General features: G+C 48.8%; 2 protein-coding genes and 1 long non-coding RNA gene across 7 annotated transcripts; 1 reads left to right on the top strand and 2 right to left on the bottom strand.

Moving 5' to 3' along the window:
- Positions 1–1,191: 1,191 nt before the first annotated feature.
- TYW3 (tRNA-yW synthesizing protein 3 homolog) lies at positions 1,192–7,332 on the bottom strand. Its single transcript, XM_033068038.1, has 6 exons — positions 7,174–7,332; positions 6,004–6,084; positions 5,166–5,264; positions 4,294–4,365; positions 3,902–4,035; positions 1,192–3,714 (listed from the first exon to the last, which is right to left on the bottom strand). The coding sequence occupies exons 1-6, from the start codon at positions 7,330–7,332 to the stop codon at positions 3,510–3,512; spliced, it is 750 nt and encodes a 249-aa protein (XP_032923929.1). The 3' UTR covers positions 1,192–3,509.
- Positions 7,333–7,416: 84 nt separating this feature from the next.
- Positions 7,417–13,450, top strand: CRYZ (crystallin zeta). Of its 5 annotated transcripts, none has more exons than XM_033068074.2 (9): positions 7,417–7,470; positions 8,052–8,179; positions 8,516–8,668; positions 9,828–9,991; positions 10,568–10,619; positions 11,712–11,861; positions 12,234–12,335; positions 12,480–12,575; positions 12,835–13,450. In XM_033068074.2, exons 2-9 carry the CDS (start codon positions 8,069–8,071, stop codon positions 12,994–12,996), a joined length of 990 nt encoding a protein of 329 aa, XP_032923965.1. In that variant the 5' UTR covers positions 7,417–7,470; positions 8,052–8,068; the 3' UTR covers positions 12,997–13,450. The 5 variants fall into 5 exon arrangements, with proteins under 5 accessions (XP_032923965.1, XP_032923966.1, XP_032923969.1 ...); XM_033068075.2 differs by having other exon boundaries at positions 8,055–8,179; XM_033068078.2 differs by lacking the exon at positions 7,417–7,470 and adding an exon at positions 7,492–7,611.
- LOC117000450 lies at positions 13,206–15,863 on the bottom strand. The gene is made up of 2 exons (XR_004418766.2): positions 14,116–15,863; positions 13,206–13,872 (listed from the first exon to the last, which is right to left on the bottom strand). It is a non-coding gene; the product is annotated as an uncharacterized LOC117000450 (long non-coding RNA).
- Between the last annotated feature and the right edge of the window lie 110 nt (positions 15,864–15,973).

Below are 15,973 nucleotides of genomic sequence, written 5' to 3' on the forward strand. Positions count from 1 at the left end.
TGGGACAGAGCCGGGTTCGGGATGGAGCAGAGCCGGGTTCGGGATGGAGCAGAGCCGGGTTCGGGATGGAGCAGAGCCAGGTTCGGGATGGAACAGAGCCGGGTTCGGGATGGAGCAGAGCCGGGTTCGGGATGGGACAGAGCCGGGTTCGGGATGGGACAGAGCCGGGTTCGGGCTGGGACAGAGCCGGGTTCGGGATGGGACAGAGCCGGGTTTGGGATGGGACAGAGCCGGGTTCGGGCTGGGACAGAGCCGGGTTCGGGATGGGACAGAGCCGGGTTTGGGATGGGACAGAGCTGGTTTGGGATGGGACAGAGCCGGGTTCGGGCTGGGACAGAGCCGGGTTCGGGATGGGACAGAGCCGGGTTCGGGATGGAGCAGAGCCGGGTTCGGGCTGGGACAGAGCCGGGTTCGGGATGGGACAGAGCCGGGTTCGGGATGGAGCAGAGCCGGGTTCGGGCTGGGACAGAGCCGGGTTCGGGCTGGGACAGAGCCGGGTTCGGGATGGGACAGAGCCGGGTTTGGGGTGGGACAGAGCCAGGATTTGGATGGGACAGAGCCGGGATTTGGATGGGACAGAGCCTGGTTCGAGATGGTACACAGTGGGTGTCCTCTGCCAGCTGGTCCAAGAACCAGGCTGTGAACTGTCAGAATTACACAGCAAAAATCGCAATTACAACTATATAACCTGATTTTAAGAAAAAATATTTCTCTTTTCTCAGGATCCTGCAGAAAATGAAAACAAGCTTTTTCGCTCCAGTATAAAACTGACCAAAACAGCGTATCCGCTCAGGTACCATAAATAAACTGCATCCAGAAAGCAGAATAAGATCTTTAATGTAATTTCCATATGGAATTTGGATGTCATTCTCTGATTTAGGGAAAAAAAAAAAGAGAAAAAGGCCTGAGAATTCCCTGACCTTGACCCCAGGTAGCTTTGCTGTCACACCACTGCCAGCACGGCACATTTGACAGCAATTCTTACCGGCTTCATTTTCTCCTGGTGTGAATAAATGAAGCGAGCAGCTCAGGAAATGTAGGCATTTATATAATTTTATAAATATACAAATTAATTTTCAAAGGCTCTCTCACAAAACACCCAGTGTTCCCCTGGGGTACTTTCAACTGTGGGTAGATCAGAAGTGAAACGTTTCCCGTAATATTCCACTCCATAAAAATGAATTGACAAGATATTGCAAAACAATTTTATTTTCAGTAACCAAAAGCACAGAAGAGCTGCTAAGCCTTCAGTGCATGATATATTTAACATGATAAATTTAGAAAACTTGAGCCTGCTTAAATTAAAGTTAAGACTTGGTTAAATTCAAGTGAAGCCCAGGCAGGAGTGGAGGCTGAGAGCTGCAAAGCCGCCCTGGTCCAGAGAGGTGTAACCCCATGTGAAAACACAGATTTCACTGCACTCTGCAGCTGCTACTGCCAGGCTCCTGTAAACCATTTTAAGTACCCGAATTTCAGAGGAAGAAGCCGTTTCAAACGAACACTTGTGCCCCTGACATCTGTGATCTGCGTGTACAGAATTATCCCAGTGAATCCGTGACCTTGTGCCCGAGCGCATGGATGTGCTGGGGAGCACAACTGGCTCGGAACCTGTGGCACAACCAGCTGGGAATGCTGCAGGGCTGATTTGAGTGGTTTCCTGGTGTGCATGTGAAATGCTGTGGGGCGAGAAATGACAATCAGCTCCGGGAGTGAATGAACAATTCTGCCTCCCCTGAAACAACCGAGTGCACAGGGAGTAAAATTGTAATTTTAAAAATTTTAACACAGTGAGAGCAAGCGTAAAAATACCTTTTAGGTTAATTAAGTGGCTAAGCACACTGACAAATGGTAAAGATTTGATAGTTTTAGGAGCCTTGTTTCCCTTCAGCCATAACCCCCAGAGTCCCCTTTTCAGGGGTGCTGCCTCCACTGCCTGCCTTGGGATGCTCTTCCCAATGGCTGCCCGTGCTCTGCACATTTACAGCCCATCAGAGTCCCACACAGCAGCTGGAAATAAAACACAGCTTGACAAAATTAACCTCAAAACGAGCTGGTGGAACCTGGGAGAACACGGGGCAAGGTGTGATCCCTGGTGTAAGGGCAGTGGTGCATGGAGGAAGGCATTCCTGGTCCCAGAATGGTGTCAGGGTGCTGAAACCACCTCAGCATCACCAATGCAACCTTGGATGGGGTGTAAAAAAATGACAAAAACCTTGCAAAAACTGTTCTACATACTGAAGCAACAAGTTGCCCTGATCCTTTATGCTTCTTGTTGTAGGGTCTTGTTTAGTGTTAGTATGAAGTCCCCAGCAGTCTTCAACCATTAGAGATAATGGGAATAAAGTAACAAGATGGCAACAGTTCGGGTAACATTTTTGTGTTAAGATGCCAAAACGTCTCCCTGAACTTTTAGTGAGATCACACCACACATCAGTTTCTGACAAACTGTATTGCTCAGAATGTAAACACTGCAGTGCTGTTACACAGGCTGAGGGTTTGGCTGTTAGAGCATCTGTGGGCACTGCTTGTGCTTGGTGCTGCTCAGACATTTTAATAAATTGCACGTGCAGAGGTGGGTTCAGACTATCCTGAACAAACTCCCTGAAATCCACAAGCAACAACCACCTCCTCTGTGTGCAAGACGTGCCCCCCAGGTGGCAAAGAGGGCTCAGCAGGAACAGTGGGGCTCCCAGCAGTGGGGGTGGCAACAGGGGCTCCCCAGGGCTTTGCTAAGGCAGCAGGGTGGGCAAGACCCTCTGCATGGAGGCAGAGGCTGTTCTTTGTTTACAGCAGCCCTGGGGCTTCAGTTCAGCCCAGCCAGGTGGTGGAGCCTCAGAGTGGAGAGGAAGGTCTGAAAACGGTGACTGCAAGGTCTGACACAAGCCCTGTCCCCACAGCCGAGGAGCCACGGTGCCCTCCCTGCTGCAGGAGCCTTGGCTGCCCCAGGGGCTGTGGGACTGTTTTGTTCACACAGCTCCTGGCCAGCACTGTTAGGAATTACGTCCCTGGGTCGAGTCCCACTTTAACCAGCCCACACATCAGGTCTGAGACAGGTGCACACAGTGTTATTCTGGAAGGCTTCTGTGGAATTCCCACCTCAGGTATGGACTGTCTCACGAGTGGATGGTCTTCAGTCTTCAGTGCTTGTCCCCAGCACCTCTCCACCTCCCTCAGGGAGAAACCTGCAGAGCCAGCTGGGCCTGCAGAACCCAGGAAGTGAAATGCTGCCACACAGAACGGCCAAAGACTGCATCAAACCAGCCCCTTCTGGGATAACTGATGGAGTATCAATTTGTTAATTCAACAGTACTCTTGAAAAACTCCCAAAACGTTCTGTGGCTTTGTTCCCTGTGTCCTGTAGCAACACCTGCTCACTGTCCTGTTAATTACCTTTGTTCTGGTCAACGTCCATGAAAGTATTACTACTTGGAGCACAGGAGTACATAAATCTCTCAAAAAGAGCATTACAGTCATTTTTCAGTTCACCATTTGCTTACAAATGCCTCAGTCTATATCATGATTTCAGCAAACAGAGCAAGACTGCTTTCAGCATCATCCTGGGGCTCCAGCTCTCTGCTGGGATCAGCCTGTCCCTGAGCAGTCCTTCTCTTCCTTCTGTGCACGTACACAGCGTGGCTCTTCTGTGGCACCTTGGGAAATGAGGTGTCTGCAGGGACAGCAGCTTCCAGAGCCAGCTCCAGGCCCTTGTGGAATCTAGGCAGAAACAATTCTGTAGTTACTGTTTTCATAGATTTGCTCAGGATCTGAAAATTACTCTGAGAAATGAATGCTCTCAGAATGTAATCAAAACATGCAAGGGGAGAAAAGTGGTTACTAATGCTTTACTTAATACTGAATAAAAATTAGATGTCATGAATAGAACTGGTGTATTCTTACAAACCTGTCAATCCTCCTTATGTTTTCTTCCATTTTCTGATTGGCCACATGCACCAGAAATTCAATATATTCTTCGGAGACCATCAATCTCCCTTTGTGGCTCAATGGAACTTCTAAGCAGTGAGTGCTCCGCACAGCCTGAAAACACACACATGATTTCCCTGGAATAAAGTTTCATAGTTTATGAAGGTTATTTAAATAATGTAGGGAGTTCATTATAGTTAAAAACCTGCTTATCTCTACAATTATTTAGGCTGCTGTGACCCAAAGCAGAGAGCTATTTCTTTGCTATAGCATGCCCTGTGACAGCTCTCAAGCACCAGCCAGGTCTTGGCTTGTACAAAAATCAAGGTTACCGTAACAATATGACTCCATTACATTAAGCAGAGTCCTTACCATTGTAATTTTTCCTCCTCTGCCAACTGTAATACCAGAGTTCCTGAACCCAGAGTCAATGGCCACTGAATGCTGCAGAAAAAAAGAAACGCTTAAACGTGTCTTGTACACTTTCACAGCAAAAAATATTTATGGACGGGTTGCATTGCAATGTACAATCTCAGTTTTGCAAAAATCTTATTCAAATTATCTACCCAGACTTATCCAAAAATAGTTACATTACAATACTTTTGGAGATCAAACCCACAAATGGCGGGTGGTGGTTTCCAGAGGCCCACGGTGGATCCTGACTCTGTGAATGCATCAGAGGGGATGTAACACCTCTCCAGGCACTGAACTACTCTATCCCAGCCAGCTGGAACTTCACAGACAGTCGTGCCACACCACATTCACAGCCTGGAGTGCAGCTGCACCCCCAGGAGCCCCTCAGCTCTCCTGCACCAAGGACAAAGCACGCCCAGCACGGCACACTCTGCTCCTGCAGTCACACTGCCAACGCAGGCAGCACAGGCTCCATTCCCATTCCGTGCACTGCAAATGGAGACTAACGGCCTGGCTGGCACCAAGGCAGCATCCAAAACCCAAACCTTTCAGGCACTGAGAGCAGCCCAGGCCCTCAGGCAGCGTTTCATGGGCAGTCTGCTTCAGCTCCAAGGCTCACTGCAGGTGACTCATTTTTCTAAGTACAGTAAAACCCTCACCAAGTTCAAAGCTGTGTTTTTCCATCCACTTACTTTACAGCCCTAATTATTAAACACACAGCACACCTGGGATTGTTTCTCAGTGCAACTGCTTATAAAAGCCAATAGTTTTAATTTTACAGGCAGGAATGTAACAGAGCAGCAATGCCAATGTACTTGACGTGGTTTTACCAGCAGCTGTGCATCCTGCAGCTCCCGACACAGCACGTGAAGAACAAACGGTTCAAACTTGAACACAGCATCACCAGTGGCTTTCTCCAGTGCTGCCATCTGAAAAATACACCAACAAATTTAAATAAAAATCAGAGTATTTCCTCTTGTAAGAGTTAACAACACCCTACTGCATCCTCCTTGGCCTGAAATTTTCTGATAGAAATTTTAGTAAGCCTTGCTTTGCTGGAACAATTACTAATGAAAATAAGTGTTCTGGAGGAGACCTCTGTGCATGTGTGAGAATGTGTATGTATGGTAAAGGGAACTGTGAATTGAATGAGAAAATGTTGACCTTGCAACTGCTTCTTGTGTGGGACAAAGCAATATCTGCAAAGAGTAGATTATTTTGAAAGCATGCTAAAAATTTAAAACTCAGCACTATAGATGTTTTTAATTTCAGAGTATTTAATAATACTAAACTAACAGTGCTGCATAAGAGACTCCCTGTTACACCACTTTCAGATCTGTCTGCCAGCACAGCAAACTGGGCTCCAGAGGTTTTTCAACTCAAGAGTTTTAAATAATACTCCAGACAGTAAGAAATTATGTAAGTTACTGGAATATCAGCTGCATTTATAAGTATGCAGAGAATTTGATATTGAGTTTAAAAGCATTCTCTTAAAACAGGTCTGAAGAATTTATTAAGCAACACATCTAAGGAAAAGTTAATTTTGAGAGCAGAGTATCAATTCATCTCGGTAGCAGAAATAAAAGTGCCTTGGCATGATGTATTTTCCATGACACCAGGAGCATTTCCACGGATAAACACAAAGTCTGTCTCACACGGTGCCCTTACCACATCGCCCTTGACACACGGGTCATGCGTGACCAGGAGCCAGGTGCAGTTCTTCTTCTGGATGCCGGTGCCGTGCGTGTCCTGGCGATGGACAGAAACCATTACCGTGGCTCCGCGGCTCGGGGCGGCGCGGCGTGCGGCGGCTGCAGAAACGGCCCTTGGCAATCAACAGCGTCCCCGCGGAGGATGAGCCATGCACAGCGCGGCGGAGCAGCTCCGGCACCGCGGGCTGGGGCCCGGCGACCGGCCGAGGAACCGGCTACGGACAGCGAGCACCGGGAACCGCGGGGCTCCGGGACCCCAGTGCCGTGCAGGCAGAACCCGCGGGACGGGCGGGACCCACACCCCGGCACCCGGCACCCATCCCGGGATGACCCTCCCGTCCCGGATGACCATTCCCACCCGGACCCACTGTCACAGTGACCATTCCCACCCGGACCCACTGTCACAGTGACCCTTCCCATCCCGGGATGACCCTCCCACCCCGGACCCACCGTCACGGTGACCCTCCCATCCCGGATGACCCTTCCCATCCCGGACCCACCGTCACGGTGACCCTCCCGTCCCGGAATGACCCTCCCATCCCGGACCCACCGTCACGGTGACCCTCCCATCCCACACGGACCCACCGTCACGGTGACCCTCCCATCCCGGGATGACCCTTTTCCCCGGACCCACCGTCATGGTGACCCTCCCATCCCGGATGACCATTCCCCCCGGACCCACCGTCACGGTGACCCTTCCCATCCCGGATGACCCTTCCCCCCGGACCCACCGTCACGGTGACCCTCCCGTCCCGGATGACCCTTCCCCCCGGACCCACCGTCACGGTGACCCTCCCATCCCCCCGGACCCACCGTCACGGTGACCCTCCCGTCCCGGATGACCCTTCCCACCGGACCCACCGTCACGGTGACCCTCCCATCCCGAATGACCCTTCCCATCCCGAGATGACCCTTCCCATCCCGGGATGACCCTTCCCATCCCGGGATGACCCTTCCCACCATCACGGTGACCCTCCCATCCCACCGGACCCACCGTCACGGTGACCCTCCCGTCCCGGGATGACCCTCCCATCCCGGATGACCCTTCCCACCGGACCCACCGTCACGGTGACCCTCCCATCCCACACGGACCCACCGTCACGGTGACCCTTTTCCCCGGACCCACCGTCACGGTGACCCTCCCGTCGCAGGAGCTCGCGGTGCAGAAGCGCTCGCGCGCGTTCAGGAGCCGCGCCAGCTCCGCGGCTCGCGCGTCCAGCGCGCGCTTCCGGCTGGGGTCGGGCCGCGCGAGCCGCTGCGCCTTGCGCCGCGCGAACGCCGCCATGGCGGGGGGACGGGGGCCCACGAGGGACAAACCTCCGCGCGCGGCCGAACGGCGAGGCGGGGGGGCGGTACGGCCCCTCCCTGTTCCTCCCCTCCCGGGTCCCGCCCCGCTCTCCTCCGCGCTCCGCCGAGGGGGCAGGTAGGCCGCAGGGAGGCCGTGGACTCGGGGCTCCCTGGCGCTCCTCCGGGAGGACGGGAAGGCGGCAGCTCTGCGCTACCCGCGCCTGGCTCCACAGCCACGGCGGGCACGGCCGGGCCTCAGGCGGCGGCAGCGACAGGGGTGGGCCGAAGGGGCGGGGCCTGATCGCAAGGAGCACTTCCGGGGCACGGCCGCGCGGATGTGTTTGTGGGCGGGGCCTGGAGGCGCAGGTGTGTTTGTGGGCAGGGCCTGGAGGCTCAGGTGTGTTTGTGGGCGGGGCCCGGCGGTGCAGGTGTGTTTGTGGGCGGGGCCCGGCGGTGCAGGTGTGTGTTTGTGGGCGGGGCCCGGCGGTGCAGGTGTGTTTGTGGGCGGGGTCTGGAGGCTCAGGTGTGTTTGTGGGCGGGGCCCGGAGGTGAGAGCGTGTCACGGGGCGCGTTCGAGGCCGCGTGGTGCCGGGCACGGCCCCGAGCAGCATCGATCCGCACTTTGACCTGTTCCAGGCCGCGGCCGCAGGGCATCTCCTGGGGGCTCGGGCTCCCCGTGACCTGAGCAGGTACCAGGGATCTCACTGTTTCTTTTAGCAGATCCTCTGGTCGCCATGGCAGCCACCAGGAGTGTGATGAGAGCGGTCCGAGTGTTTGAATTCGGTGGCCCTGAAGTGCTCAAACTCCAGTCAGACGTGTTAGTTCCTGTTCCAAAAGAAGACCAGGTATATGTGAGCTCTGTGAAGGGAAATAGTGCTGATGAATGTTGACAAGTGCCTGCAGGACAGAATGAGGGCTACAACCCAGAGCCCTACAGCTGGAGTACGTGAGTTCTGATCGGTGTGCTCACACTGCCTGAGATATCATATTTAACAAATGGGGACTCTGTACTCTGTGCTGGGCTATATATTCCACATCAAGATTTTCCTGAAATTAGCTTCAGTTTGACCCTGGCTTGTCACAGAGACTTTGAGAATTCAGTAAAAATGCTGCAAGGCTGTGCTGTGAATTCAAGGGCTAAGTCTTTTTAGTTACTGCTTAAGAAGTGTCTTTTCTTTTAGGTATTAATCAAAGTCCATGCCTGTGGGGTAAATCCTGTTGAGACCTATATTCGTTCTGGCACCTATGCCAGGAAACCAGCTCTGCCCTACACTCCTGGCTCGGATGTGGCTGGGGTGATTGAAGGTGTTGGGGAGCACGTGACTGCATTCAAGGTATTTACACACTGGGCTGTGACTCTGTTGTTTAGTGCTCCTCCTTGGCTGGTGGTGTGCTGCTGTCCCTGGCTTTGTGGCTTAAAATCATGCAATCTCTTCAAGGGGGGATCCCATCACGGGCTGGTGGAAGCACCCAGGGGGATCCCATTGGCAAACCAACCTGCAGGTGGGACTGAGGAGTGCTGTGCCCTCCTGAAGCTCTGAGGCCTCACAAGAGGCTCTGCAGTCTGGCATTGCACAAAGAGTTGAGACTGGATGCTTCTTGCTGGGGGTAGTAATTTCAGGCAGAACTGAAAAATTTTCTGTAAAGTATTTGAGAAATGGAAATTGCTTACTTGTAAAGCTCCATAAATTCTGATATTTGTTGGTAAAGCTGTTCAAATACTGTGTTACTCCTGTCCAGTAATTTTACTTGGGTTTCTCAGTGGGAAAGTCTTGTGAGAGGAGAAGGCAAATATCAGTTTGCTAAAAGATATCTATGACATCAATTTAGTTTTTAAATTGGTACTCCCATTTAAGTCATTAGATGTTTGGTCCTAAACAAACATTTAAACTGTAGGTAAAATTGGACTGGAATTTTCCTGATTTGGAATTTATGTAACAATTTTGGGAGACCTGAGAGACTGGGTTATCAAGAGAGAAGAATCATCTTTGTTCATATTTTCTTATCAGCAATTTGCTGTATCTGCTATGTGTGACTTTTTGCTTTGTCTGACAATTGTGATGCTCCTGGCTTGAATGAGAGATGTCTTAGGGTGTATTAAGAGGATACATTTTTCCACATGTAGATTATTTAGAAGTGTTTCTTTTGTGTTTGTAAAAGCTTTTGAGTCTTTACATTTGGAATCTGTAGATGGAATTCCTGACTTCAATCCAAGTTCATTAAGGTTCATACTAATGAGGCAGTGGATTTGTGTGTTACACTGCAGGGTGGGGTTAAAATTATGATACTTAGATTTAAGTAGAAATCATACAGTTTGTGTTGCATTGATGGTGTGTACCAGCACTTATAGAAATTTCTTTGACAAATATAACTGGTTGTTTCTGATAGGAGAGCTATAAAAATAGCCTAAACCTCTGTAAATTTCCTTTATGTTTATTAAGGAAAAAGTGAGGGAAATGATTGATTTCTCTGTGTTCTCTCCCTCCATGCTAGAAAGGTGACAGAGTTTTCACCCTTGAAACGCTCTCTGGAGGATATGCAGAGTATGCAGTTGCTGCAGCCAGCAGAGTCTTTCCTTTGCCAGACAAACTGGACTTCAGGCAGGGAGCAGCCCTCGGAGTGCCCTACTTCACTGCCTACAGGGCCCTGTTCCAGAAGTAAGGCACCAAATCCACGCTTGTGCACTTTAACCTTGGATATTTACAGTGCTGAAGTTCATGTTGTCACTGTCCTGTAAAATGGGGAGGCTGATCAGTGGGAAATGTTAAAAAAATTACACTGATGGATCTGTGAGATAATTGTGACCGAGAAACTTGTGACTGTGTTTTCCTGTTGAGTCTTTTGTCTTGAGAGAACCTGCCTGGAAAACCTTCATGGAATAAAATGTGACTCCCTTTCAGTCCTCACTGCTTTTGGCTGGGGAAGAAAAAGGGCAATAGTCCTAATTTCCTCAGTAAGCAGAGGTGCTGTGGAGCAGAACAGCTGCAATCCTGTGACAGGCCAAAGTCTGAGCTGAGGCTCAGGACCAAGCTCTCACTGGCTGAATTTTGCTTCATCAACCACAGGATTTATTTTGCCTCCTTGTTCTCCCAGAAAGGCTTATGATATCTGTTTAGCCATAAATTGGAATATAATTGGACCATAAACGGGAGGCATTGCTGTGTGAACAATGAGATTTGATGCCAGTGTGTGCTGCAGGCACGGTGCCAACATTTCCTGTGTTCTTCCCTTAGGGGCCGTGCCAGAGCCGGGGAGAGCGTGCTGGTGCATGGTGCCAGTGGGGGGGTAAGTGTGCCAGGGGGGCACTGGTGGGGAGCACTGCTCTCTGCCCTTGCATCTGCTCTTCCTGGGATGTGAGTTATGGTAGCAGAGATCAGGTTTTTATCTCAGGGATCCAGGATACACCTTCTTAGAACAAACCCTGTTATTCCCAGTACCTGTGGGACTGTGGGTGCTGGTGTGAGACCCCCAGTCAGAGGGGCACACACTGAGCTGCTGTTTGCTGTGGGTGCTTAGTTTGGAAGTTTTATCACTGGTAGCAGAAAGCTCTAATTTTGCAGTATGTACAAGTTTTTCTCTGTCCTCCGAGGATAAGTCACTGTGCATTTCTGGGATGTTTTTACCCGTGAGCCAGCAGCTGGCTGCACCAGGAAAGGTACTGGAACATATAAACCTGTGACTGAATACTGCAGGAAGCTGCACCTCCAGTTTTCTTTGGGTTTTCATGACAAACTTATTTTAGATCTCCCACACTCTGCACTTGTTCAGTTTCTGGTGGTGCACCAAACAGCTGCTGTGAACAGGCCAAGTTTCCTGAATTATTTGTTAGACAACAAAAACAGGAATTACTAGAGTGGCATTTAGCATCATAACTATTTTTTAGTGTTTTAACTATTTTTTAGTATTTTAGTATATTAGTGTTTTTAGTATTTTAACTATGTAGTCTTCTATTCTTACTGGAGTGCAAAGCTGGTAGGAGACACTGAGAATTTGCTTTGTAAAGAAGTAGTGTTGATAAAATTTGTACCTGCAGATTTTCTTTGCAATGTATACTTCTGGTATTAACAGCAGGTGATTCTGTGAGGAGAAGAATTTCCTTAGATTTGTATCAAAAATATATGGTCAGCTCTGACAGATACCCAGCATTCTACATCAATGTATGTCAGATGCTGATAGCTATTAAAAAACCTCAAAAATGTACCATGCCTCTGTAAATATATTTTCTTTTTTAAAGAGTATTTGGCTGTCTTTAAGATCCAAATTATTGGTTAAAAAACACATTACCAGACTATTTTTTAAATGGGGAAGCTCCAAGTCACTGGTAGAATATTTATAGTGGTAAAATAATTTTCTCCCTTGTTTTTTTTCTCCCCTCAGGTGGGACTAGCAGTATGTCAGATTGCCAGAGCTTGTGGTTTGAAGGTTTTGGGTACAGCAGGAACTGAGGAGGGCATGAATATGATCCTGAAAAACGGTGCTCACCAAGCCTTCAACCACAGAGACCCGAATTACACTGAGAGAATTAAGGTGGGCTTGTGTCTGCGCTCAGGAACGCAGGTTGTGCTGTTCTTAACAAAATGTGAACAGTTGTTTGCAGAGGACTTTAAAGTAGATTTGTGTAGGAGCAATAGTGTGCTGCCTTTTTCATTTCTACACAAGGAGATTCTTAGGCTGGAAGAGTGGCATTAGAGCTTCTTACACTCAGCAGATTCCAGTGTGGGATCACATCATAGGTTAGCACAGCAAAATGTGCTGAATTTAACAATTCATTAGCTGTCAGCTGCAGTACGAGGGCTGTATTAAAAATTTAAACAATAAGCTGTGGGATGGATACTTTGTGTGCTGTTTTAAATAAATGATGGTAGCCAAGCACTAAAATGCCATCTGTGTCCTGTCCAGGCGTGCACAGGGCCGGGAGGAGTCGATATCATCATAGAAATGCTCTCTAATGTCAACCTGGATGCTGACCTGCAGCTGCTGTCCTTTGCAGGGAGGGTGATGGTGAGTGCTGGTGCCTGGGCCACGAGGGTGACAGTGTTTGTGTCCCCGAGCAGGGAGGTGATGGTGGGGGCCTGTGCCACTGATTTTGTGCATTCAGCATCACACTGGGCAGCTCTGAGTCGATGCTTTGGGCTCCTTGGGCAGGTGGTGGGCTGCAGAGGACGCATCGAGATCAACCCAAGAGACACAATGAGCAAGGAGTCCAGCATCATTGGAGTGGCGCTGTTTCATGCAACTGAGGTAAGAAACATTTCTATTTTGAGGTTTTTTTATTGGCTTGTTCCAGCACCCCTCTATTTACAGTTAAAATTATTTGTAGGAAAGAAAGAATAATTCCACTGTGACAAACTTGTTAATTCTTTCCTTTATGTTTTGATTCAATCTCAGAACATCATAAAACATTTTCAGGTTTGGAATTTGCTTTAATTCTTGTATAAATTGTCAATACTATTCTAAAATGCAAAGGCCTTGTCATAACCACTGTGTTTGTTCCATGCAGGAGGAAAGGCATGAATGTGCCACAGCAATCCTTGAAGGCATAGAAGCTGGCTGGCTGAAACCTGTTGTGGGCTTGGAATATCCCCTGGAGAAAGTAGCCCAGGCTCATGAAGACATTATTCATAGCAGTGGTGCCCGGGGGAAGATGGTGCTCCTTCCATAAAGGAGAACCTTTCCCATTTATTTTGTAGCTGTTCTAACTGCACCTTGGCTTACATGGTCCACTGGTTGTGTGTTATAAACACACCTCTGATCATGTTTGACAGTAACTGAAAATGCTCTCTTAGATTAATTGGTTTTCTTTTTGTGATGAGCAGAGTTGCATTTGCTGTAAAGTAATTTTGGTAGCTTTTTTGATTAGTGTGGAAATAATAAATTTTCTCTGCTGGTGTGCTTTGTGCTGCAGGGGATGGTAGGGTTTGGTATCATGGCAGAGTGAGGCCACTGTAGGTAACACAGAATGAAGCTGCTTTTTTTACAGATACACAAAATTAAATAGCTCATTATGCATGTTAATTAGAACTGTAAATTCTTTTAACCACAAAATTTGTACTCAAGTTTGTACTCAAATTTTGTCACATAATTTACTTGAAATAAAAGCTTTTACTGACCAACTAGCTCACTTTCCAGCTCAAAAGATGGGCAGAATCTCTCAGACATGACCTGTTTGGAGCAGGGGCAGTTCTACTGTCTGTGCCTCTGAGGTGGCAGTGTCTCATCCACAGGACTGTCACTCTGGAGCTGCATGCTGGCATTTCCCTCTTGGGAACTGATGCTGGTCACCGGAGCAGCTGGATGTAAATGGCTGGTTGTGAAGATTTCAGTTCTTCCTGTGACCTTTAATAAAGTCTCCTGGATCCCTGGCTGCACGGGGCGTGGAGGCTGCCTGGCTTCTGTGGCACGGAGAGCTCCTGTGAAATTCCTGAGCTCCATCTGCAGGGCACAGGCTCAGCTCTGGGGCTCGAGTGCAGGGTCTGTGTGGGGTCATTTCCTTGGGTCTTGTTCTCAAAACCTTAAATCCATTGCACAACAGGTGGAGCTGCCAGGGAAGTTGAGGGAATGTTTCCAGAGCTAATGGTTTCAGTGAGTGGTTTCAGAAAGCTGCTTGGGGAGAGAAGGATGAGGCAGCTCAGAGTGGGAGGGCAGGGACCCTGGCACCGAGGTGCAGGGGGGTCCCTCCTCCCTCCAGGCTGCCCTGGGGGAATGGAGCTGCTTTCCTTGGTTGTAGCACTTCCCACAGGAGCAGGGAGTTGTGATTTATGTGGAGATTTTGGCGATTAACCTGGTGCAAGTGATGTGTGCAGGTCGTGTCTCAGCTGAGTATCCAGGTGAAGGGTGCTGACTGTTCTCTTGTCTCGTGTGGCCTGGGCAGTGGTGCCATGCTGGGAGCCTGCTATTCCTCCTGACAATGCTGTTGGAGAAAGTAAAACATCTCACTATCAAGGTACTAAACAGAGGCTAAAGGTAATGATTAATGACAGGCGTGATTGTGGAGATGATGTGCATACAAAGCTGGATGCCTTTTCTCTAGATTCTGTGTTAAAATATTACGTGATTTTTAATTCAGTTTAAATTTAGTAGGAGTCTGTGACATGAATGAGAGGCTGAGGGTTTGCAGTGGCTCCTTTCCTGCTCAGTGCTGCCACTGCATCGTGGATGATGTTTAGAGGAGAAATCCAGAGCAAGTCTCTGGTCCGTCCTCACCATTGCTGTCCCGAGGGCTGTGATGGAGTTTGTCACATTTCTGTCACCAGAAGGTGTCAGAGCAGTTCTGTGTTACCACGTTGTCACTGCTCTCTGCCAGCTGCCCTGGCAGAAAGGCACTGCAGGACCAGGACTGACTTGTTGGGAATATCACATAAGGTTTATTCTTCTGTCGATTTCCAATGTGCTGGACAAATGGAAGGATTTTTTTAATTTTTGAAGAAGTAGTGTGAATAGAGCTAGTGAGGTAGGAGTGAGGTGTGTCTGATTTGTGCAAGCCACCCGTCTAGAGACTGTGTCATCCTGGAGAGTCCTTGGTCCTGCTCTGTTTTGGGACATGCTGCCCCTTGGCAGTGCAGAAAAGGATGGAGGCCACAGACCACTGAATTTGGCAGAATAATTCTCTCAGTTTGTTGAGAATCCTCTCCTGATCTGACTGGATGGGGTTTGGGGGGCAGTGGTTCCCCTGCAGCCTGCTTGGTGCTGCCATGGGCGGTTGGAAGGGTTGAACAGGCTCTTGTATTTGACTTTGGCATCTGCAGGAGAGGTTTGGGGCTCAAAGTGAGGAGTTGTGTACAATGCAAGGCTCTGGAAACTGCTGTTCTGTTTGTTTCTAAAACAGAAAATAGTGGATTATTCTGAAAAGCAGCTGCTCTTGGTTACTCTGCCCCAAATAAATGCTGCCTACCTTTTCTAGTCATTAGAAATGTAATTGCCTTTCTATTGTAATTGTCCTTTGTCTGTTCCTGACTTCTTCCTGTGCTGCAGCATGATACAGTAAGCTACTTTGAGACTGTAATTACAAAGTTGGGGCCATAAAATATCAAGACAATAATGGTGTCCTTTGTAATTTCTCCCTTTACAGAAGGCAGATCAATATTGAGTGTGTGTGGATCATGCCACAGAAAACTGCAGGATGGTGAAGTCTAACATTTTGCATCAGGAGGGAAGGTTGTCCCTGCTCTTCCTCACTGCAGGGATCTCTGCTCAGATCAGTCACTCTGGAAGCATTACCTTGTGAGTTTGTACTTCAACTCACAAGAACTGCAGGAAGAAGGGAAAAATGAGCATGGAAAGGTGGCTGTATCTCCTTGATTTCAGTAAATCAGGTGTCTGTTGCCAATGCACACTTTGGTGCTTCCTGTCATCTGGACTGGGAGATGGAAATCAGGATTGATACTGGAAGTGCATCCTGTCACCTCATATATTTTTATGTTCCTGGGTCTGTGTTGTATGAAAATGCCTTCTCCACACTTCTATTTTAAGCTTTTGTTTATTTTTATTTTCTTTTGTTCTCATATCCTTTCTACCCCTCTCATTTTTTTTTCTTTTTTTTTTTGGGGGGGGTTTTTTTTTTGTTTCCCCCCTCTTTTCATTTTCTGTCTTTCCTTTCTTTTTTTCCTTCCCCTTCCCTTCCCCGGGCCAGCCCCTCCCGG

The sequence above is a fragment of the Catharus ustulatus genome, chromosome 9 (assembly GCF_009819885.2).
Source record: "Catharus ustulatus isolate bCatUst1 chromosome 9, bCatUst1.pri.v2, whole genome shotgun sequence".
NCBI classification, from domain to species: Eukaryota; Metazoa; Chordata; class Aves; order Passeriformes; family Turdidae; genus Catharus; species Catharus ustulatus.

Bases quoted from the DNA above. Each gene is read 5' to 3' on its own strand.
- TYW3 (XM_033068038.1), bottom strand. From the start codon at position 7,332: ATGGCGGCGTTCGCGCGGCGCAAGGCGCAGCGGCTCGCGCGGCCCGAC. The intron at 6,085-7,173 runs GTGGGTCCGGGG...GTCCATCGCCAG, and splicing joins ACGGGAGGGTCACCGTGACG to GACACGCACGGCACCGGCAT. The intron at 4,366-5,165 runs GTAAAACCACGT...TTTTTTCTGCAG, and splicing joins TGCAGGATGCACAGCTGCTG to CATTCAGTGGCCATTGACTC.
- CRYZ (XM_033068074.2), top strand. From the start codon at position 8,069: ATGGCAGCCACCAGGAGTGTGATGAGAGCGGTCCGAGTGTTTGAATTC. The intron at 8,669-9,827 runs GTATTTACACAC...CCTCCATGCTAG, and splicing joins AGCACGTGACTGCATTCAAG to AAAGGTGACAGAGTTTTCAC. The intron at 12,336-12,479 runs GTGAGTGCTGGT...CTCCTTGGGCAG, and splicing joins CCTTTGCAGGGAGGGTGATG to GTGGTGGGCTGCAGAGGACG.